At 40.6% G+C, this 25250-nt stretch overlaps 1 protein-coding gene across 1 annotated transcript; it reads left to right on the forward strand.

Moving 5' to 3' along the window:
• The first annotated feature begins 1398 nt into the window (after positions 1 to 1398).
• On the forward strand, positions 1399 to 7499 carry irx4a (iroquois homeobox 4a). The gene is made up of 5 exons (XM_034554038.1): positions 1399 to 1443; positions 2386 to 2637; positions 3507 to 3613; positions 5300 to 5610; positions 6763 to 7499. The coding sequence occupies exons 1-5, from the start codon at positions 1399 to 1401 to the stop codon at positions 7497 to 7499; spliced, it is 1452 nt and encodes a 483-aa protein (XP_034409929.1).
• Positions 7500 to 25250: the final 17751 nt, after the last annotated feature.

Below are 25250 nucleotides of genomic sequence, written 5' to 3' on the forward strand. Positions count from 1 at the left end.
CTGGAGAGGAGAGAAGGAGGGGAGGAGTAGGCTACATCATCATTAATTTGAGGAGTGACCCCCGGGGCTATCCACATGTCTCAACCCGGGATTCTCCAAGCAAGGCTGCGCGCACCGGCACCGGCACCGGCACCGGCACCGGCGCTGTGGCGGGCGAGTGTGTGACTTTTGGACATTTTTGTGAAACTGCAGTTTCACGATTTTTACCTATAACCAAAACACACGTGCACATGTGAGGGATGGATGGATGACTACATGTATATATATATATATATATATATATATATATATATATATATATATATATATATATATATATATATATATATATATATATATATAGATAGATAGATAGATAGATAGATAGATAGATAGATAGATAGATAGATAGATAGATAGATAGATAGATAGATAGGTGGTTTTAAATGTCATAACAATTAAAATGATTAATGTGCATGGATAAAGTTGATTTGAACTGCACCCTGTTAAGCACTCGGGGGTCTTATGGCGTATAGGTGTGATTGGTGCATAATACGAAAACAAAAGTATATTCTAACTTGGTAATTGTCAAAAATAAAATATAAATATTAAAATAATCTTAATATTTTATATGCAGTATTTATTTGTGGATCTACATATTGGTGGACTGCGATATATTTCTCTCCCCAATGATATTCTCTACTAATGAATTTTAAATCAATTAGTTACCCACGTGATTAGCATTAGTGCGGAGGAATGATAAGAATGTGCTTATAATTGGGCTTAATTCATTCAAATTGATACACGCACGTTTACATATTCAAGTACTGATTGCCTGGGACTATTTATTGGCACTACACATTTGGGACTATACATGTTTGTTTTATGTACTTCCTTCTCTGTTGCTTCTCAAAGATGTTCTTGTTCGATTGTTCTTTTCTGGTTTTTTTGTCGTCATCCCGAGAAAAGACAATGCATATTAAAGTTACAGTCTGGTCATTTTCGAGTGGGAAACTTCTGACGTCAGAGTCCCCACCGTTTAAAACAACCTGCCTCTGCTGCTGACGTCTTTTATACTACTTTTTTATTCGGAAAAAATATGTATCTGACATCAACGTGATTATTCTTGGCAAAGAAATAATTAATCCATCTATTTCTACTTTTAAAAAAGGGAGCGATAGAAGATTGCCTGCCTTTATTTTTTTATTAATTTTTTTTTTTTTTGTTGCAGTTGAAAAGGCGTTTGAGTGGGGGGCATTTTCCACAAATTAAACATGCTACTCTGCTTCGCCCTATAAGCATCCAAGGAGCCCGTGCTTACCAATCGATTGGTACAGTCAAACTGAGCTGCAGCCTCTCGCGTTGGAGTGGAGACCTTCAGTCTCGCTTTATTTCTGGATATTGGGGGACCTCTCTACCATGTCATATCCACAATTTGGATATCCCTACTCGTCTGCTCCACAAGTAAGTCCATGTTATCTTTTGTTCAATTAATTGGATATTTTGCTTTTGACATTGCAGCGATTGATTATCTCATCGATTTAAGCATGATCCTTTTACGCATTTTGGCTAAGAATCAGGGAAGCTGCCACAGTCCTTTGGCGTATCGGAAAGGTATTGCGTTACATCCTTACCTGTGTTCCTGCAGCGATAGGAAGAAGAAGAAAAAAGGTTAAGAGAGAGAAACCAGAAACCAGCGAGACCCCCAACCTCCTGTTCCCTGATTTCTGCAAGATAATAGCCTACTCGGTAATGTCAGCCATATGTTTATCTGCGCTGGAACACACATGCCCACTTGTTCTGCACACGCTGTGTGTGTTTTGCGCCGTAACCCAGATGCTGTTTTGTTTTGGCGTTGAGCCATAAAACATAATTTGGGGCTTCACTCTGGGTATTACTGGGCGTTGTATAGGGAACAAATGTGCTGTGTCTATTTGTAACTCATTGGATCCGAGCTAACAGACGGCTCGTTTTTGGACACGTTTTACGCGCACGTTACCACGGGAATACAACGCGTATCATCAAATATCAATCAAGGCATTTCTATTTTTGTTTTTAAATATTCACATTCTCGGGGTGGGGATGTGGGGGTGGAGGGGTGGGGGGTGCGAATAAGGTCGATTTAGCCTGGGTTACTTCCAAAGAAGCAACATTTAAAAATTAAAAAAAAACTTAAATCATGTTTAATTTCAGAAAAGTAAACACTGTTTGGAGACAGGGATAATCGTGTTCATCAGACGATCTTCATTTCATATTAAAAAGTACAAGTTATGAACTAACTTTGAGATTAAAAAAAAAAAAAGGTGCTCACCAATAACATGTCCCAATGCATAATTATACAAAGCATATACCAATATAACTTTTTTTAAAGATAAATTCTCTCTCGGTCCCCCCCCCCCCACCCAGTTCCTGATGACAACCAACTCTCTGACCACTTGCTGCGAGTCCACCGGCAGATCCATAGCCGACTCCGGAGTGGCGGCGTCCGGGCAGACACCAGTCTACTGCCCCGTGTACGAGAGCCGGCTGCTGGCCACGGCGAGGCATGAACTCAGCTCAGCCGCCGCGCTGGGCGTGTACGGGAGTCCCTACACTGGCAGTCAAGGCTATGGGAATTACGTTACATACGGCACCGATGCCTCGGCATTCTACTCGCTGGTAAGCCGTTCACCGGATCCTCCTTGGCATTGATTAATGGAGCCGCAGAGTGCTGAGGCTTATAGGACACTGCGCCTCTCTTTGATGCACAACATACCACATGTACGTGGTATATCCATATATCATCATATGAGCCAACGTGTCTTTAGTAATTAGAAAACACGTTATTGTGTCAGAGTTTCACTTTAGATCAGTCATATATTTTTATGAAGCAAGACAGAAAAAAAGTTAAAACACCATTAATATTGAGACAAGTTGGTTTCTATAGGAAATATGTTTTTTTGAAGCAGGCTGACTGACGTTGAAGATGGCAGTATTATTTAAGTATATATATCAATATATCAATATCAATATCTATTACAAACGAATTCTCAACGTTTTTATAACAGACCCCCTGGGCCTATGAAGTCCAAGAATATTGAATAAGTATAGTGTTGCAATACATTACATGTTCCTATTTTTGGTCATGTGGTTAGAATAATATTAAAGTCAGCTATATGCTTTTCTAACTGACAATTATAATTAAACTGGTCCATATTTATTGCCAGGAACCACATGGACTTATTTGCCCAGAGCCCATAGCACTGATCAAGCTAATACACCTGTTTCCTATTGTTTGTTTGAAGGTTTATTTTGTTTAACGTAGTTTACTAATGACTATTTATCATCGTCAGGTTTGTCCATATTTCATTCTGCAGGTGGATATTTAAAAATGATGATTCACTGCTCAATAGCCCTAATGAATTACATTAAGCAACATTCAGTACAAATGTATCTGTTTGTCAGCACCATGGCGACTCATTTTATGTAACAGAATTGATTTCCTATTTCCATAATCTTTAAACTCTTGTCTCTGTGTATGATTTCAGGGCACATTCGACACTAAAGACCCCACAGCTTCTGCGCATGCGGGAATAACCCAGGCAACCGCCTACTATCCTTATGATCCTACCTTGGGACAGTACCAGTATGACAGGTATGTTGTCTCTGTTATAACGTGCCTTCTGCTCATATTTCATCATGTAAGACACTTTATTATCAACGCAAACATCACACCACTTAAAATAAACTCTATGCCAAAGTGTAATTTAATAAAATGTCTAGTTAGAGTGACATCTGAGCTTATCTCGAGCTGTCAGGCTCGAAGGCTTACATCAACTGCCAAAACAGGATGATCAAAATGCGGGTAACTCTCAAAGTATTCTGCGCTAGTGTAGGTGTGAGCGTTAAATCAATCATCCCCGAGAGGTCAAGGCCATTCTCATCACGTCTAGCAACACTGGGTCATCACCTTCATCTCGTGACATATTTATTTTATTGATGGGGTGGGGGGGGGATCTGCTTCACAAGACTCAAGACTCAAGCCCCTTTCAAAAGAGACGCCAGGCCTCTTTAGCGCAGTGAAGATGATGTCTGCCATGTTCGAATGGTCTCCTCAATAATCCCATGACATCAAAATTAAGTCTGCGATATGGTGATAAAGTATAGGGATTGAATGATAACTGTACCTGGCCATTTGAATAGAATCAGCACTGACTGGCACTTGTGGCATACACTCTTGCTTCATGTGTTGATTGATAAGAAACGTGTCATATTGATTAGCTTTACAGCGACATGTGATTTTTATACAATAACTCTAAATTCTGTATTAAGTGCAAAAGCTGTCAGCAGCCGTGCACATGTGGAAAAAGGCCTAAAAGTGTAAGGCAAAGCAGAATGAGTGGCACTCAGTAAAACAAGCAGGCCTACAGCGGTACCACTCTATCTGAGCCCGCCTTTTACCTGAGGGCTCATTATTACACTCAATAAAGCAACTGTACAGTTTATTTTATCTGCGAGGAAAACAACTCGGGGTATGGAAAGGTGCAGCGCTCCTCTCCTCTCGATTCCCTTAGCAGTGCTTGACCTGCACTAAGCTATACGGAGCAATAAAGGCCTCATAAAAGCCTCCCCCGAGAGGACTTTTACAGCTCACTGCTGACTGAAAATCAACACTGTGCATTTTAAATGCACGTCTATGGTTGTTGTTTGTGGGAGGAGGAGGAGGAGGAGGAGGAGGAGGAGGAGGAGGAGGAGGAGGAGGAGGAGTGGTATATGCTGCGCTAAGAATGGTTTTATTAGGCAATGCATTGATATTAGAAAATATGTGTACCACAAGTAATCCAAACATATAGAATTATAGCCAATGTTCTGATAGAAGATGTACTTTGCATACCAGAGAGAAGGATTTTTTGGAGGTGTTTCAGGAAATGTACTGTACGGTATTTGCACTGTATACTGCACACTGTGCATAGTCCATTAATGCTTTTGTACAATTATATGAAACAATGTACAAAGTTAGTTTTAAAGTCCCCCAATGGAAGTATAATATACTGGATGATGTATCAATCCTTACCTGCCCCTAATTTCCTAAATCTCTTAAGTGACACGTTTGTTATGATGTCCACTTTTAATTTAATTTTCCGACGTTGACATAATAATAGGGTCACATGGGTTTATGAGACTGTTAAGCTTAAGAGACATTTCCATAATTTCAAGATTCCTAGAATCAGATGGCTCTGTCATGGTTTTCAGAAAAGAAACTGCAAAGAAATTGTAATGCGACGAGTATCATAATCTATTCACCCTCTCATTATCATTGTGGTTCTCTCCTCATTAACAGATATGGTTCCATGGATGGGGGAACAAGGCGGAAGAACGCCACGCGGGAGACGACCAGCACTCTAAAAGCCTGGCTGCAGGAACACAGGAAGAACCCGTACCCCACTAAAGGGGAGAAGATCATGCTGGCCATCATCACCAAGATGACCCTGACGCAGGTCTCCACGTGGTTCGCCAACGCCAGGCGGAGGCTCAAGAAGGAGAACAAGATGACGTGGCCGCCCAGGAACAAGGGCTCAGAGGAGAAGAGATATGACGAGGATGAAGATGGGTCTCAGGAGGAGCAGATAAAAAGCGAGAACAATGAGGATGGTGAGTGTGCAAGACTTATTGCTCTGCAGAAATTAAGAAAAAGTATAAAACATCATTAATGCTCAATTGTTTGGCGGTATATCGCAGGTGACTGTTGCATGTTTCAACAATAATGTATTTGTGTAATCCTTCAAAAATGCATTGTTATGTTGTTAAAGCGATTAGTATCACAAAGGGGGACTTTTGACAACCTTTTAACAGAAGTCATATTTCTAACTATAGCTTAAAATAAAAGCACATGTAAATAGACATTTTTAGCAAATGTTTCTTATCTTATGTCATTCAGAGGGATAAGGATGAATCAATAATAATAACATCAACAACTATGATCTCACTACGATGTAAAGTCCACTGTTATCATCCATCTTAAAAACATAAATCTACTTTATTTTTATTTTTTTTCCAACACACTATAAGCTAGGATGATGTTACCAAACTCCAAACTTTAATTCATACAAATGTCAATAAGAAAAAGTTTGTGATGAAATGTATAAATCGATGGAAGGCTAACTTATTTTATTCTATTTTGTGATATCTAATCTTGACAATAAAAAGTGTTTGTGTGATACTGTTATTATTGTTATAACTGTATCATACTTACAATAAAAAATAAAGGACAATAAGGCCTTACCAATTAAAATAGTCAAACAGTGTATTCTTATAATACGTACTGTATATTTGTCTTGTATTAAACAGCATCAGCAGTTGTGTGTACAGGCATGCTAAACATGCTTACCACTATGATCATCATAAAACAACCTTTTGAATACCATAATACAGGCCTCATTCAGTTTTTTTAAAGGTGGTTGGTTAAATCACTTTTACCAAGTGTAGGTGCCTTTTTTTTTTATCGCAAGGTTGTGTTACGTTTAGCAGCGTATTATGACGTCATAATTCGGATAGGACTAATGATTAGACTGCACTTAAATCCTATATAGTATGTCGGGTTGAACCTGATTCATGACTGATTATATTAGGCTGTGAACATGAATTACTTTATTAAAGTTGAACAACTGCATCTGTGCAGGTGTGATTGAAGACTTTCCAGGATGCCATCATCAGATCTAATGCCATATCGCGTGACTCCATTATCTTTCACTGACATGTCTGCCGTCTCCACGCTGTTCTCTTCTCTTTTATTCTCTCTCCCAGAGACCAGAAGTCGGCCTGATAAAGACCTGCAGTTGAGCGATTTGGACGATTTCGACACGCTCGAGTCCGAGAGCTCGGAGTGCGAGCTGAAACACCGATACCTCATGAACACGCACATGACGACGACGGGCGACTGCCCCGCGGAGCACCTCATCAAGGACGCGTCTCTGAAAATCTCCATCCCTGTTTCCCTGGGAGGGGAGCAGGACTTGAGCAAAAGTTGTCTCAAAACGAACCAGGAGGATTTCCAGCCTGCCAAAGTGTGTTATAGCCAACAGCAGCAGCAGCAGCAGCAGCAGCAGCAGGCAGGGCACCAGCTATTAGACGGCAAGCCTCGGATCTGGTCTTTGGCACAAACTGCGACGTCCCTGAACCAGACTGAGTACCCGTCCTGTATGCTGAGGTGCCAGCCGCCGCCCCCCTCCTCGCTCACTCCATCCCCCGCCGCTACCTCACCTGTGACCGTCCTGGACAACGGGCAGGACTCGCCGGTCACGACCCTGAGAAACTGGGTGGACGGAGTTTTCCACGACCCCTTGTTTAGGCACAGCACTTTGAGCCAGGCTCTGACCAACACCACCGTCTCTTGGACCACGAACACCAAAGACGCCATGCTGGAGGCTGAGAGGAGCGCGGCGGCCTTGCAGCAGCAGCAGCAGCAGCAGCACCACCATGACTCCTCCAAAGACAGTGCCATGAGTTTCCCAAAAACTATCAACAAACTTTTCTGCTCCTAACAAAACCAAAAGACCCTTTGATTGCCAAAATATAGACTCTTTGTGACTGACTGAAAGTCGGATGGAAAAGCCTATTTCGTCTCCACGATCCCCTCATTTCTTTTAAAATTCGTTTTTTTTTTTTCAAAAGCAATGGTAGTTATAAACTGTTTCATTGGCGTTACGGGAGTGAACTATCTGGATCGGTTTGGCTTATTTGATTTAACGCACGCACAGAACTTATCGACATGTATAACTAAACGTTTACATCTTGGGGAAAAAAATAGGCCTAAAGTTTACATAATGTTTCTTTTTCTTCTTGTTTCTTTACTATGCGCATGCAAATGTAATTGAATATTATTTAGGTCTCAGCAGTTCAGTATCACTATTAAAAAAAAAAAAAAAAAGTCTCACAAATGCACAGCTCTTATAGGAAAGTGGAAGAGAGCGTCTCAACTTTGTTCACTGGAAATAAAATCGGTCGGTTTCTGAGAAGCGGCTTGGTTGAGTTGCTGTCCATGGTGCTGAAATACAGGGGAATCAAATTCCCCAGGGCCTTGCTATTCTTCCTTGGTCTGCTTTTGCATGTTTGTCTGTTTTTTTTTTAATGTAAAATTATATGTCCACTGATTACATGGGACCTAATACACAGCTTCTTTTTTTTTTGCGCAATCTGCTGTTAAATAAAGCAGTTTAAACAGTTCAATTCCTTCTTAACCCACTTACAACAGGCACAATCGAACATATTCCACCATGTGGTTTATTCTCTTCAGAAAAAAAAACATCCACTCTCGTTTAGTGACAGCGAGAAAAATGAGGCAGACTCAAACCTCAAGACAGAACAATATCAGCATCTAAGATCTGCCTCATTAAATCCCTCTAAACAGGCTGTAATTGGGATGTTCACAGTCATATTTCATGTCAGGCCATTGATTTCCCCTTTCTCCTCTCTGATAATATTATCGAAACATCTCAACAGCTTCCATGATGCAGCTGTCAAAAGGGTAAGTTATTCGCCATATACGTTCATTAATAGGTTCAAAACGGAGGCCCATGCGAAATAATTTGAAGTGACGAGTTTTCGTTTTGACACTAACCCCTCAATTTCCTAGAGACGGGGGAGGGGGAGGGGGTGGGGGGGGGGGGGGCTGCAGAAAACAGCCTGAATGCTGATTCCTCCTCTGGAGAAACAAAAAGTGAGAGGGCTTTACGAGGGAGGCACTCACATCGTCTAAAAGTGAAAAGGGCAAAGGAACTCGAATTAGTTGTTGTAGATAAAAGGGCAAAAAGAAAGGAGTCAAGGGTACTTGACAGTAATGGCGAAAGTGGAGCTCTCGAGGGACTCCGTCTGTCCTGCGAGAGAGAGAGAGAGGGGGGGGGGACTTCAGTGATGAATTTTAATGGGGAAAAAAAGCTCCCCCTTCTTGAAAGAAAGTCCCATAGTGGACAAAAGGGCTTTTATATCAATCGGAATCAAAATGTTATATGTTTTTATTTGTTTTTTCTTACCTCGGAAAAACTCCCCTGCGGCATATCTATACAGAGCAAAGTTGACATGACCGCAAGGAAAATAAATTGGAGCAAAGTCATAAATGTTACGCGAGTTGTCTGTGGGGGGGGGGGGGGGGGGGGGGGGGGGGGGTATTGTTTTAATTATCATTTCCCCTTAATAATATAGTCATGTGTATTGGCCCAACATGTATTGGCAAAAATGGTGTTCAATTTTTAAAATCGCTATACTGGTAGAGAAATAGGCCAAAGTTAAAAGGCCCCCACGTAAAACTATAACGCCTCCACTTTTAATTAATTTAGCACGAGGACTGATTGTATTAGACCTCCGAACCAAGTGGCTTTTGTATTATAGCGGAAGAGACAAGTAAGAAGTAAGAGAGAGAGGGGTGGGGATAGATCCAGGGAGAGCGACATAGTAGCAGAGAGAGAGAGAGAGAGAGAGAGCTATAACTAAATCATTCAGCCGTGGCAAATACGAACACACAGAGGGAGCGAGATGGTAAATTAACAGGGGCTTTTTTACATAGAGACCAAATAAAACTGTAATCAGCGACGCGTTACTTTTCATTAAGCCGGTTTGACAGCAGCATAGTCAGCCACTCCGACACGGGAGCCGGGGTCCGGGGTTCTGAAATGAAGTTGCTCTCAAACCGGGAGTCATAAGATAATTCCTTAAGCTCCATTAACAACTCTTAGCCGCAGGAAATGGGCTCCCCATGAAAACATCTCCAAATCTAAAAGCTTTATCGACCTGGCAAACCTCAGCTGATGGCTTCTTTTTGTTCAACCCCCCCTACCCCTACATACCTCTCTTGCTCTCTCTCTCTCTCTCTCTTTCTTCCTCCCCCCCCCCTCCCCTGTTCCCTTTTTTTTTCAACTTAAGGGACAGAAACGTCCAACTGAGGTAATAGACTTTGACACAACACATTAAATGGGAAATGAGAAAAGGGAGAAGAAAGGGCACACTTAAACGCCTTTTAAACGTTACCAATTAGAGGTTTAAAACTTGAATAAGATGTAGGCCTTTGGCATATGCCTGACTGATGGGACTTTTAACTGAATACCTTCCCCCACTTGGTAAAAGCAGCACGTATAAGTGAGCACAGTGTGTACTCCTCCTGTGAGGGAGCTGAGTCAAGGGATTCGTACAAAAAGCTTAAGCTCACTTTCTAAAGAAGAAGAAAAAAGTCCCCCGGTGATGTGCAGCGTGATTGTCTCAAGTATACGTTGTTGCTTTTTGTGCCCCAGTGGTTCAAATTATATTCTGTAAGTTATAGAAGACTTCCTTAACTTATTTCCTTCTCTTAAACAAGCATCCTGTCAAAACACTCAAGCTCTGTTTATAGCAGAGGGCCCACAAAGGCCGACTGAAACACTGAACAATCAGCAGCACAGAGCTTCCCCAGAGAGAGAGAGAGTCTGGGTCAGGTTAATACTACTGTGACCCTGAGCCATAAATATATTTACACATCATTACACATCAACACACGCGCAGACAGAGGATCACGTTTAAACGCTTGCCACACGCGCACCGGGCTTAATTGAATATTTAATCTATTCATTGACTAACATTAATATGGTGAGAATAGCAGTAATGTGATCAAAGCTTAAATGAAAATATGAAGCATGACCTCACACAAAGAGCAATGTAGAGAGAGCACACACGTGCGCGCACACACGCACACACGCACACACGCACACACACACACACGCACGCACACACACACACACACACACACACATCCAAGTAGAAGGCACAATGCTGTGGCCTTACCGCCTCTTTCAAGAATCAATGGAGTAGCATTTCATTCCAATTAAAATAGAGCACATTATTATTTGAAAATATAAATGCACAGCTACATAAAGAAAACAGCCTGTAGGTGTGTAACCATATCAGTTAAAAAAATAAAAAATGTCCTCCGAGGATTAAATTATATCTAAATGTCAGTTCATGTGAATGCTTGGCATGGCATGCTCTAAGCAAATGAAGATATTGATATAACTCAGAATAATACACAGAGTAAAGAAGACTTTGTAGAGCACTTTGCACACATAGTGAAATCAAAATGTGGATTTTGTGGCTCCGGTACCATGACAAGGACACCCCTCCACAGCTGTCAGGATGAGGTGTGGAATATTTACCCCTCTACTTTAAAACCTGAAGTGCCTCCTCTGATTCTTCCTCCAACTGCGTGGAGATATGGCGCGTACGTGTGCAATTGTGTGGCTGTGTGTAGTGTAGCATGTGTTCAGAGCCCAGCTGCCAAAAAGACATGTCCAGGATGTGCCTTTAGGCCCCAGCGACTGGCCTCTATCAGGCCTCTATCATCGCCTCCCTGCAGCTCTTCCACAGGTCAAGAGGTTTTAGCCTGAGGGGCATCGCTTTTCACCATCTCAGTCTGACTGGACTTTGTGTGTGTGTGTGTGTGTGTGTGTGTGTGTGTGTGTGTTACATCATAAACTTCCACTTTCATGGATACAAACAAAATACAATATTCTAATAGTGTTCTTTATAGCGTCTAAAAGCATACACGTACACGTCCAGGAAGATTTGTTTCTTAGATGGACTTACTTGGATACCTTACTATATTTACTAAGAGTCGTAGCACCCAAAAAAGGTCCAGGATTGTAATCTTACACCCTCTTAAAGCCACAGGAAAGGCCAAGAGGGTCTAATCACGGGTCACCACAACACACTTCAACTCTGTCAGACGAAGACCCAGTTAAGCTCACCGCCAGATAACTGAGAGTCTGTAAGCCGGCATCTATGTTTTTCACTCATGAGGCTGAATTGTGAGTTTTATCATTTTTTTATCGTATTCATATTGTGGTAAAATCAGAGTTTCTTCAAAGTTCATGAGATATCTGACGTTACAAAAATTGTAACAGAGATCTTCATAAGGATTTGATCATGCTGCAAAACAATATTTGCTGCGAGCATATAATATTGGATCTCAGTTTGATTCTTTGAACCAGCACCTGTTGAAATCTGAGCATATTCAGCCAGCTTGACTCACCAAGAGCCAACATTTGGACATTTCATTAAGTTAAGTGTACAGTTTCATTGGATATGATAAACATCCACCGATATGTAACGTCATCAAAGATCAAAGCATTTTCTTTTGGGATACGGTCTTTCCAATATGGATGAAGCAAATATTGTTGTCCAAAGATATACAAAGAAGTCTACTTTAGCAATGTCCTAGTATCTTGTATTCATACTTTGTTTACTGTGTTTACATTGTAAAGAGTAGCATCCGGGCAATTTAACTATAAAATATGTTGTTATGTAAGCCAGTTGGACTTGATGAAGATGTTGGTGTAGTTACAAACACAAAAGAAAAAAGAGAATACGTTGACATTGTTTAGTTTTTTATCCGAGTCTCGCTAAAGCCATGTAGAAGTAATTGCTAAAGGTCAAAAGAGACTGTGTTTTACCAACACATTTGTGTTTATCATTCAGGACAGATCAATACAATATTGTTGTTTTAAAGAACAAAAGCCAGGGGGGACTTAACACTGACCTTTGCTTCCATTTTCCATTGTGTTCAGGAGATCCAGCAAAACATACAAATGAGGCCTTCAGGTTTCGCTGGAACTGAAAGGTTTCTTGTATTGGATTTTTCTTTTTTTGTAGAATGAATCTGCTAAAAAGAAAATCACTTTGGAGAAATCTGAAGTAGCTCCGTTGTGCATTCGGAAAAAAAGTTAAGTGACCTCCATAAGAGACAGAAACTTAAACTTAAAACTGTGTCTATGGATCATATGAACTTTATGTTTTGCTGACAATGCACTTGTCACCTGTACTGAACTTAATTATATAAAACCGCCAAGTTATACACAGTCGTGGTACAAAATAGGGCCTGTTTACCAGAAACGCATGATTCTGCAGACTGTTGCTATTTCTCATCCGCCATAACAGTTGTGTGTGTGCCCTGGCTGTTGATTATAAAATACACAACAACTCAACAACACTTTGGCGCCTTGTGCAGATTTGCAGGAAGCAAGAATTTAGAAACATTTTGACGAAATAACTTTCAAACTGAACATAATTGAGGGTGTCTCAAATTGCCCAATGTCTACGTTCCCGTCAGGTAATTGGCTTGCATCCCAACCGTCATAATGTTTTCCTCGGAGCAACTGAAAAAAAACGTGGTGCTTTTCACATTTTTAATTCTCTCTGTGCTCTAATGTCTAACAATGTTTAATATACTCTAACCGTGTTGTTAGACTGTATGCCAATTAGTTTCTCAATAAATGATCTGTGGTCTTTTATCTGTCTTGTTTGCATGTGAGAGGTTGTTTTTTTTTGCCTTTAAGTACTGCTGTGACCTTTTGAGTCTCATTATTGGGGAAAGTTTCTTCCATAATCTGAAAACGGTGTGACTCATTGTAAAGCAGAAATCGTTTTATTTCAACAGTCCTATGACAGCTATCTTTTTGAGAAAGTATCTCAGAAAGCAGACTTCTTTCTTATCTGCCACATGGCTTAGGGAAGTAAACTATAACTTCTAGCCAAATCATAAGATAGGATGTTGTAAAAATGTAATTTCTGCATCCACTTTTTAGTGACTCGGGCTTTGCTGCATGTCTTTGTGGACATGTATCCGTATCACCAGCTGGTGTGCACGTTTTGCTGTAGCGTTGCATTTAAGAAGCACATCCTCAACATTATGGCCAGAGAATGGGAAGAACTGTGTTCTGTATACCATGAGTATGAAAACAAGTGCATCTTTGTTGTTGTGCGTGGAATCTAGCGCTGCTCATGCTATTCAAAGACTTCCAATAAAAAAATGAATTAAAAAAATATAAAATCCAACATTTTCCCACTCAAAAAGAAGCAGAATTTAGTAAAGTATGTGGTACACTTCAAGGTGTTTTGCAGCAGCAAGAATGAAGGCAGAGAGGTTCCAAAATAGCAGCGCTAACAAGTCCCGCAGAGAGAGGAAAAGAGACACCGTTGCAGGCCCATTGCTCCTGGGCTACAACATGTAGTGTGACGACTCAGTAACTCCAACAGGTCGACTTTAGACTATTTGGAGAGTTTTGAGAGACAGCCTGGCCAACTGTGAGGATGTGCTCTGACGCGCTGGGTGATTCTCCGTCTGCCAATGCGTCTCTATCAGGCCTAATGTCCACTTCCCAGGTTCTCTGTCTTAACCCTTTTCTTTCTATCCGCTCCTCTCCTCAGGTGGAAGAAGGGGGATTCATTTCCCCTCCAAATTATGATGAGTCAGCCAAGCGATGTGCCCTCGGCCCTCGGCCCTTTTCTTTTTCTTTTTTTTTTTTTTTTTTTTCAGAAATAACTGTTCGACTGAACCTACAAGCTGTACTTTCTCTTGACAATCCAGAGGGAGGATGGAGAGACAGCTTCTTTGTTCACAGGCTTGTAGCTGCACTGGACTGGTTGGGACTGAGTTTACAGTGTCCACAGGCTGTCAGGCTAACTGGGACTTTACGATGGACAAGCCTCTTGGTTTCCAATTCAGTGGAATATTTTTACAGGGATTCCCAATATCAGTTTTTGTACTCTATTATTTGACAGGTGACATTTACCCATTTCAAATTGACCTCAGCACCAAAACGCATGGATTTCAGTCTCAAGTCCAGATGACTACTAATGAGCTTGATGACAAATACTTATTTAGGGCTTCTTTTTGTAAATACTTTAGGTTTGTCAATGTTGTTGGTCATTATACTTTAGATACACTGTATACACTTTCATTTTTATTTTATTTGTTTTACATTTTTATTTCCATCATTATTTCCATTCTTAAATTTAATATGTCCTGCCCTGCTATTGTATTTTATTTTATTGTACTGTATATATGTACAATAGAATGCTGCTGCTTCACGAAATGTCCCCCTGGGGATGAATACAGTGATATCTTATCTCATAAATCTAAATGGAGATGTTTTATTAGTCTGTTCTACACTAGCTAAGTGCTAACTGGCACTCTGCTCAATCGCTATCTGGACATTTTAAAATAAAACGCAAGCGTAACCAAAACTAATGATTTCCGTTGATGTTTTTGATTGGTTCTCTTGTTTGAAATTGCACTTCCTCTACCCAATCAAAATCAATGCACATTGCTGCAAGCAACCAGAGTCTGCCAGGCCTGCAACCACCGAACCGCGCCGTGGCGGGTGACCACGTCATTGGCCAAGAACGTCTTTCATCGCTGGAAATTAAAATGTTCCTTCTGAAATCAGAAAAGGCCTCCAACATAATTGTAGAGTTTAAAGCTTGTTTACCAAAGGTGAGAATGATGTTAATGATGATTTATTATTTAAATGTGTTATAAAAGTAATCGAATGATATGAGATACATTACTTTGAAGACGTGCGCTCGTTAGAATAGTCACTTTACGTGTTACATTTTTAACTAGTAATCTGTAGCCTAGCCTTACATTTCAAAAATACATGGTATATATAGCCTATAGTGAAGAAGTCATGAAAGTTATTTGACTGGCTAGATTTTATTGTATTACACCGGCAAAACAGACAATCATTCTGCATATTCACGTCACCACAGGAAAGAGACACACTTTATTTTACTCAGCTCTGCAGTGAAATGTCCTGGAAAAAGTTGGAAAAAACATGAATTTGATTTGAGGATTAATTTGACATGAAATACTGAAGAATGTTGAGAAATGGAAACAAATTGGGGCATCACTCAAATAAAATGTGAGTTTTCTCGCTGTTGTACATTTCTGTTGCCGACGGACACACTTTTACGGCTTCTAACTATATATGGCCAAGTAAGAAAATCTGTAAACCCCGAGTAAGGAGACGGCTGCGGAAGTCCGTTTTCTTTTTTCCCTGTGTCTGGTCGAGGGCTGTTCAGGTCCGTCCCTGCATGAGCAGTGTGTGGGACTGGTACAGTGGCTGCGGCTGACTGACCTGCCTGCTCATTAAGGCACTAGCGAGCCCACTTGGCCTGCTCCTGTAATGGGAGCCTGTACTGTGTCAGAAACACTTATTTGCTCCACAGCCATCACAGAACATTAACATTCACGACAGCCCGTCACATGAGGGAGGGTGAGGGGAGGGCGCGGGGTGGGGGAGGTGTGTGTGTGTGTGGGGGGGGGGGTCAGAAGGGTGTCTGAGAGGGTTTGCTCACTGCCCCAGCCATACACACACACACACACACACACAGGGCCATTCACACACACACGCGCGCACACACACACACACACACACAGTCGATCTACATTTCATATACATCCACATATACACTAACATAACACACACATTTGCAGAAAATGCAGACTCTGTGATAATATGTCGCAACACTTACATGCATTCACACACACACACGCGCGCGCGCACACACACACACACACACACACATTTTAATTATTTTAAACACCCTTTTAGAGATCGCTTGCTCTCTCTTACACATTCACAGACACACACACACACACACACACTTCTCCACACACACACCCTGCGTTCCCTCACACACTCTAGAAAACATGCAATCAGCCCTCTAAGGAAAGGTCACATTTGCAATGCAGGTGACTCAAACAGAAGGCAGCAGGTAATTGGCTGACGGGACGTGGACGCTAATACCTCGACTCTGAAAGATAATGTGATGGATGGGAAATGCTTGGCATCGGGGTAATTAGATGTGTTTGGAGGAGACTATACCGGGCAAGGGCTCCCACTTAGGGTGAGTGGAAGTAAAGAGGGAGGAAAGGGGGGCTGGGGAGGGGGAAGTCAAAGAGAGAGTGGTAGTATGGTTGAGTAGCAAGGGTCACACAAGGCCTCCACTGAATTTAAGAGATCAGGAGACAGACATAAATAGAGAGAGGAAGATAAGCTTCAATATTATGGGGGTTAAATTTAAGAGAATGCTGAATGCTTCCTTACCTCGGACCACGAGAATTGGCTTGCAAATGAAATTAGGCACCACAACAGGGGCCATTTTTGGCAGGGTTTAACATGTTGTACAGCAGATCAAACAAGTGTTTTAATGGTTTCTCCGAGCGAGTTAACACCCAGGAACGCAGGGCACAATTAGTGTGTGTACTTTTTCTTTTTCTACGTCTACTTCTTTTTACATTTATTTGTGAAGAAGAGAGAAAAGGTTGTATGGCAAGTATTAAAATGCAAGCATCTCAAGGTGGCTTATTACTTGTAAACTGTAAATTCAATTGGAAAGTGTATCATGGATACCGCCGATATCTAGAAAAGCCATTCAATTGTATGGTTAAAGTGTTCTGTGCAAACAGTCGAATAGCGTAACCCCGAACAGGGATGAGCGAGAAAATGGAGTGAAAAGGGTGCACGAGAAAAGGGGAGCAAAAAAGATGAGTGCAAAGCGTTCTAATTGAAGTGGGCCAGCTGTGGCGGGGTGAAACCCTTTAAGAGACATGCATTATTTACATAGTGTGTGTAGCTGTGTAGGCCTGTGTGTGCGTGTGTCTGTATGAGACACCCTGTCTGCATCGCACCTCCTTTGGAGAGGGGAATATATTCTATCACAGGGCATCCAAGTGGAAACAAGGACTCAGCCATTCTCCATATAGACTATATACACAGACGGAGAGAGGAGGGGTTGAGATGGAAATATTATCGTTGACATTGTACATAAGTAGAGCTGGAGAGGAAGGGGATGCATCAGTTAAGAGAAAGAATAAAAATACAAATATATATTTTAATGAATGTCTAATTTTATAATTGGAATATACATGTCCAAATGTGTATTGGCGTATTAGAAATTAAATAAAAAAAGAAAGATCTATACAATATTTTTTAGCCCTCTCCTCCCTTTCTCTTCTCTCCTCTTCTTTCCTCTCCCCTCCCCTCCCCTCCTCTCCTCTCCTCTCCTCTCCTCTCTCCTAACCCAGCAGGGTTGTTGCCGCTGTGTGCAAATAAGATTAGTAGGTTGTATTTTCTCAGGTCTCTGCATTGAAACAGTAAGCCTGGCTGTGTATATAATTAGAGAGAGATTATGGCAGGGCCACTGCCAATGACCACGGCCAACTTGACATTTTGTGTGTGCATGTGTGTATTTGAGTGTGAACTGGCTGCGGTTGTTGTGCAGTGGCCTCTCCATAATCTCTGGGTAATTGTGAGCGTGTGTGTGCATCTGTGTGTGTGTGTGTGTGTGTGTGTGTGTGTGTGTGTGTACAGGACCACAGGTGATGTTTGAAGTGCAGCAGAGCTATAGGACCTCAGGAAACCAAAGTGCTGACAATATGGAGACTCTGAAAATGTGTAAAATGTTAAGTTTATGTGGTTTATAATTCACCAAGTGAAACAAGTTGGAGGACGTGATCTAAACACATTCTATGGTATACATTAAAGGCGTATAAGGCGTCGCTTTCCGCAATAGAAACACAGTAATTTGCTTGTCAGTGCTTGCCCTTTGTTACTCCAGGCTTCAACTCACAGTGTAAACATGCACCCCTGTGAACTTGGCAGATGTCTGTAACCAGTATCTATCCTCCTGATGGCCCCAGTGTTTGCCTTTGACGCCATCGATATCCTGTTTATTCAGTCTGCATAGGAATAATCACTTCAGTAAATGTGGGCTATGTTGCAGGATTTATAGGTTTGTAGGTCAGAACGCTTATTAAACACATTGCATGGTGTCAAACCAGCATTTTTGGAAATATAGCATAAAGGTGGAGAATGGTTGATGACGTTGAAGTCGAAAAATGGCCAACACCTTAAACAAAGATATGTTAATATCATATTTAATAAAACAATACCTCATCTGCATTTAGTTTGCATGTTTTCTCCAAATCGTACACTTTGACTGCTTTCACGTTTCTGTATGGCTTCCCTTTGTTACTTAAAGTCACACATACGACATATTGACATCTATTTTGTCTATCCATGGTCAAAGCGCAAACAAAACTAAAACTAAATCACTATTATGTTTTATTAATTAATTAATTAATTAAATTCTATTTTGCTCTGTTTATATCTTAATCTTCTAGTCTTTTTTTAAAATGTACACCAATTCAATATGGTTTAAATTCCAAAATATGGTGGTTCATAAAAACATGTTCTCTCATTTAAAAACCACAAACAGCAAAAAAATCCAAGACGATGTCTTTCCCCTTGTTTTTCCCATCTGCTTCCCATCACTCCACGTTGCCGGAAAGTTACTAAATAATAGAAGAATTATGGGTATTGTATTCAGCCATTTTTCACGCACAGTTTCACACAAATTTGCGCTCAGAGCACTTTTCTAACTGACTGAAGAATCTTTGAAGTGGTTTGGTGTTGCCTCTCCTAATAGCCGCCTAACAGCTCCCCACTCTCACCTTTCGCAATTAGTTTTCATTGAATGCTATTGATTTTCACCCCCTTTCAATTACATACACAAAAGTCAACCACATAGATGTTTGTAGTCATTAGGAGCGACTCTTTGTGTCTTCTCCAATACTAATTATGTCTTGCTGCTTCTCCTTTGGATGAAAGAAAAACAAATAAAAACACCAAGTGGAAATAAAATAGAATCACTTCATGCACCAGTGGACATCTGGTCCTGCTGTTTGTGTGTGTGTGTGTGTGTGTGTGTGTGTGTGTGTGTGTGTGTGTGTGTGTGTGTGTGTGTGTGTGTGAGAGAGAGAGAGAGAGTCTGAGCTCATGGCTAACCTGCCACCATGATGCCTATGGAGAATACATCTAATAAAATAAATATGACTTGGATGAAAAAAAAAAAGAAGGAGAAAGTGTTTGTCCCTTGGCACATCTCTCTCACAGAGAGTAATGTATTGTATGTGGCCGTTCCCAGAAAATGTATGTTGTACCATTTTAAGTAAATCCTGACAATAAATGTCTATTTCCTTTGGACAGAATTGAGGATTTATATTGACATCTGCTTAAAGTTGAAACAGGACAGGAAAGGAAAAGAAAAAGAAAAGGACGGGTACTCACTTTGACGCAGCGATATAGATCATAGATTTATCTGTTATGGATCCATCCTTAAATAAAATTGCAGAGGAGGCTTTATTTGTATGGTTGGGCCTTTTGTAATGACCTAAATGTTCCTTAATTAAAATAGAAGACATTTGACATGTTGTCCTAACTGTACTCTGTTCATATTTCATGTTTCCCTTTTCCCTGCCTAGTGGAAATGTTGCAGATTAGAGAATGACAGGTTGCACATGTCTCTGTGTTTGAACTAACCTCTGTCCTCTATTTACACTTCCTCTAAACTGGAATGCCGTGAATATGTACAGAACAGATTTGGCGAGCACCTCTGAGCTGAATCATTATGCCCTTTCCCTGCATGGCAGCAGTTCAATGATATATAGAGCTCTGAACTATGACAGCGTTGATTTTTTGTAGAACAGTCCTCAATCTTTTATCCTGCAGGAAATCAACATTTGCTCTCGTAAAAAAAATATAAAATCTTGAGGAAGTTTTAGGTTCTGACGAGGAACGCTTTGACTGATCGAGGCAAACTTTTAAAACGGTAAAAATTAGTCGATTTTTATGGAATCACAGTGAATGTGCTTTGGTGAACTTTGACGCACACATTTGACATGCAAATTTGAGCTGTTGGCCAACAGTAAATGTGACAGTGCTGACCTTTGAGAGACTGCAGAGCGCCAGAGTCCAAACTGGAGGAAGCTAGTGGAGCTTATTAGCTGTGGAAATGTGGGGGTCGTCTTATTCAAAGGAAAGACAATTACGTGTTCATATTTCCTTATATTTTGTATATATTTGGAGAGAGTACCGATGTGATACTGGCTCCTACAGACAGTGTTGCATTATGGGTTGTTTTTAGACTTAATGATGGTAATCTAGCCAGTGTATTCAACCCTGTGTGACTTCCAGGGCAAGTCAGCATTGTTTATGCCAGTATTTTGATAGTTTAGTTTAACCCATCAGGAGTTTTTGAAAGCTTGAGTTATGTATTTCGCTGCCACAGTTGAAAGTCATAACGAGTGGAAACAAGTCAAAGAAACCGAAACAGACCGTGGACTGAAACATCTGTCAAGCAGTCAAGAATTTCAGCTGACACAGGTCCAAAGGACAAAACAACAAGACAACTATGTTGACCACTCCCAAGAAAATTGTAGACAAGATAGACAAGATGCACAAATTTTTAGATTGTAGTCTGGCCAATATGGTAACCTCCTCCGTCAGAGTGAAAACTTTTCCCAAAAGAGGAATCATTTCTCCTAAAACGGACATGATTCAAATGTTCTTTTTCTGCCTTTATCTCGAGATCGCAATTTAATTATCTCTTTATCTCAAAATAACAAGCTTTGTTATCTTGATATTATATCTGACTCTTTTTTTGTCATATTGCTTTGGGTTCAATCAGCCGACGATAAATGCATTGAAACGGCCCAGACTGAGCTGTGATGGACTTGGCAAAGTTAGCAAAAGAATACACTTGTGACCCTGTGTGACTAAGTCCAATTTTCAAAATAAGGGTATATAAAAAATTCATATATGGAAGTAACATTGAAAGGAAATTTCGCTATTTCACAGTAAAAATGACAGTTTCTTTCAGTATGTAGCCGAGAGGTGTCCTAAACTCAAATGTATCAGCCGTTATCAGGACCTATGGAGCAATGTCCATAAATCTATTTACTATACTATATTCATATACTGAAAAGAAACAGTGTTTCTGAAGATCACAAGTCCTGACAGGTAATTAAAAGATTTTACGGCCCCCGAGAACCTATTGCCATACACTTTATTAGCTCTCGCATACTTTGATTTATCACGTTGTTATCACTAAAGGTTAGCGTTTAATAAGTTTCTCCTTTGATAGCTAATTAGAATAGCTTGTTTGACAGGTGCACGGATGTGTCTCAGGTATGGGTGTAATATATCAACTTTAAAAAGAATTCATGAGAAAAAGTGTTATCTGTTGGATCAAAGTCAGAGAAATCCTCTAATTATGATGAGGTGTCTCACTCTCTCTTTTCCTCACGCCCCCTTGATCTCTCCATCGTTGACTTTGCCATCTATCACAAAGTGTTCCTTTGGTAATGACATGCCAGAAGGACTTACAACTCCCCCAATAAGTGTAGGCATAACAGCCTGAATGACATGCCAACTCACCTTTTGGGACTTTTTAACAAGATAAATCAGGAGGGCGCCATGCAGTCACTCACTCTTTTGCACAATCATTTGGCAACACCCAATTACAGTCTTTTCATAATCCTCCGACTTGTTATTTTTGACTAAACAAGTTCACAGTGAAAGCCACTGTGGCAGTCTGCCATCTCTCTTTTTCTCCCTCTCGCTCTATCGCCCTGTTTGTGTGTGTGTGTGTGTGTGTGTGTGTGTGTGTGTGTTTCTGCGTGTGTCTGTGTGTGCGTGTGTGTGTGTGTGTGCGTGTGTGTGGAAACATGCAGGCAGAAAGCATCGTAGAGACAGTCTGCCACTCAGTGAAACAGATAATTAACTGATGTACAGTGGAGTGAAGATTTATTTATTTATTTCTAACAGATTCAGTGGGTAGGGAGGATCCCGCCTTTGTGTGTGTCAGGAGATGGAAATGAGACTTCAGGAGAGAAGGGCAGAGAGAAAATAGAATGTAGTTGGGCCAAATACCAAGCCACAAAGCCTCTAGTGAGTTCTTCCATGAGATGCCATGTGTGAGAAAGTGTGTGTGTGTGTGTGTGTGTCTGTGTGTGTGTGTGTGTGGGCGCAAACCCCCAGAACAAGCCAGCAGAGCCTGAACATTTGGCACTTGCAGTTCATGTGTTAAATGTAGGCATGGTTGTCAGCGTGTATAGAGGTGTGTTGAACTTGCTCAGCATGTCCCATGGACACATGCACACTTTGTATACTTTTGCACAGCATGTCTGGGTTATATGGAGGCCTCACACACAGACACACACTTGCCTGTCTGGTGGCTTCACACACACACACACACACATCGATACTGTATGAATGCAGGAGTTGGAAGTGTGTTTGTCTGTGTGTTACAGAGAGTTAGATTGCACTTCATCACACTGTTATGGTTGTGTGTTTTGGAATATCTTTAGAAAATAGAAACACATCTTGTCAATATAAAAATGTTCATAGTAGCTACGTGTAATAAAGTTGTGCGGATATGAACTTAAACTTCACGTTCGACCATCACACTGACATAAATCTATTGCCAAAGTATTTCACAAAGGGACTATGTTATTCTTTTCCCAGAATGGCATATTTTATGTCTGCAGCAATAATGATCAATGGCTGGAATAGGAGCAAGGCACATGTTGGCTCAAACTATATACTTAATTTTCAGCATACCGCTGGTTCTTTGGACTTGATACAGCCACCAAATGGAGACAGACTATCATTGTCTTCGTCTCATCCAATACGAATGTGTGGATGCCTCAGAGCACTGTGGGCCTTCGCATTCTCCGACCTGAATAGAATGGAGCTCTTTTGTCATATGAATATTGACCAATATTCATTGTGTTCATTACTATTTCCATGTCTTTTGGGTAATTAATGTTGTTTGTAACATGGGTATATGGAAATAAATCGTGAGTTAAGAGTAAACATAACCAAAACACTGAGACCACTTGAGTATATATATTTTTTAAATTAAAATATATGTTGCAAAGTTGAAGATAGAGAGAGAGTAGGCAAAGACATTAGACTCTATGGGATCATGATTACACTGTGATGGGGATATTGGCTCTTATGGATTTTACTCAAGCCAACAAAGTCTAATTTTGTCCTTAATTGCTTCTCAATGTACTCCCGAATGGTAATATAGTTGAGTTTACTTACAATGCATTCATAGTTCTTAGCTTCTTACCTTTCAAAGGAGACCAGAGCTATTCCTGATACATTTGGGGTATGTTATTATACGGCGAGGGGTTGGAAGGTTGAGCTCAGGTCACATTTCAGAAACACTTGGTTCACTTGACATTGGATTATTTTGCAGATTGATGTTTGATACTGACATTTTGTGTTGCTAATTTAAAATAAACATTACAATCAGCCATTCTAGTAACTTCTGGGATTATTCCAATATTCCAATATGCAGCAAGTGCACCAGAATCTCTGTGATAAAGGTAGACAGCTCTGACAGCAAAAACAAAAATATATATATATATATATATATAGCTTGAACTGTGTCATCTTTTAAACCATGAAGGTGGTGTTCTGGAATTAAGCACACTGTTGGGTGAAACATATTCAGGAAGTATATATGGACAACACTCATACGAACACATTAAAAGAACATTTGTATTATGTTTGCTGGCCTGCTATTACTGCTGCATATAAAGATATGGTGCTTGTGACAGTAGTGTTGCTATTCAAACTATTATATTTGATCTGAATGTTACTGCTGGCACCATTGAAGATATATTTAAATGTAAATGATTCATACTTAGAGATGTTTAATATGTTTCCTGCCTGTCCCTAACTGTTAAGTTGTGTGGTACAAAAAAAAAGTGCAATACTTCAAAAGGGTTTCTATATTGCCGACTAAAAACTTGAGGTGTGTTCCCTGTAGCAGGTTGAACCACTTGAAGTGAGTCTCAAGTGCTCTGCGAAGTGTTTGGGGTTAGTTTGAGGTTACTCTGTGCTGATGCTCCTTTACAATTTAGACATTCTCTCATAAGTGCAACAGCCTGAAATCTGAAAACCACATGCAGAAATCTACCTCTTTATGCATCACAGTGGCAGCTAAAATGAAATGTTGCAGTTTATTTTGACATCACAAATACACTAAACATTACTCTTTGGTACATGGGAGCGGGTACAACTTGAGATTTGTTTAAAAACATATCATGAACCATCATCTACAAGGCATTTCCACAGAAAATGTGTGGCTCAAGCTACTTAATAAGGGACAGAGAGAGATTGTACATTGATCCCAACTGTCTTAAGTAGTGTGTAAAGCAACAGTGACCTCTATGGTTGGAAAATGGAACTACATAATTGGAAGAGGACATGGAAGTTTTATGACTTAAATTTGCACCCAACAGAAGGTTTCAGAGCAGGTCAAATGAGTCAAACTTGTTTTTCTTATTAGCTACTTTGCTTAGACAATATGAAAAGTGCATATGTGTTTATGTGTATGGAGGCAACCTGAACCGCTGTGCATTTATCTGTGCTTACGTGAAATGTACAATATGTGTCTCTTTGTCTGTCAGTCTTGTCCGTCCATCTCTCTGTCAATCACAGTGTCTTTGCGTGTGTGTGTGTGTGTGTGTGTGTTGAGGGAGAGAGAGAGAGTCTGACTGTCAGACTGTCTGTCTGTCACCACTGATACTTGCTGGAGGGGAAACATTCAGATATTTCTGCTTGACCGTACAG

The sequence above is a fragment of the Cyclopterus lumpus genome, chromosome 16 (assembly GCF_009769545.1).
Source record: "Cyclopterus lumpus isolate fCycLum1 chromosome 16, fCycLum1.pri, whole genome shotgun sequence".
NCBI classification, from domain to species: Eukaryota; Metazoa; Chordata; class Actinopteri; order Perciformes; family Cyclopteridae; genus Cyclopterus; species Cyclopterus lumpus.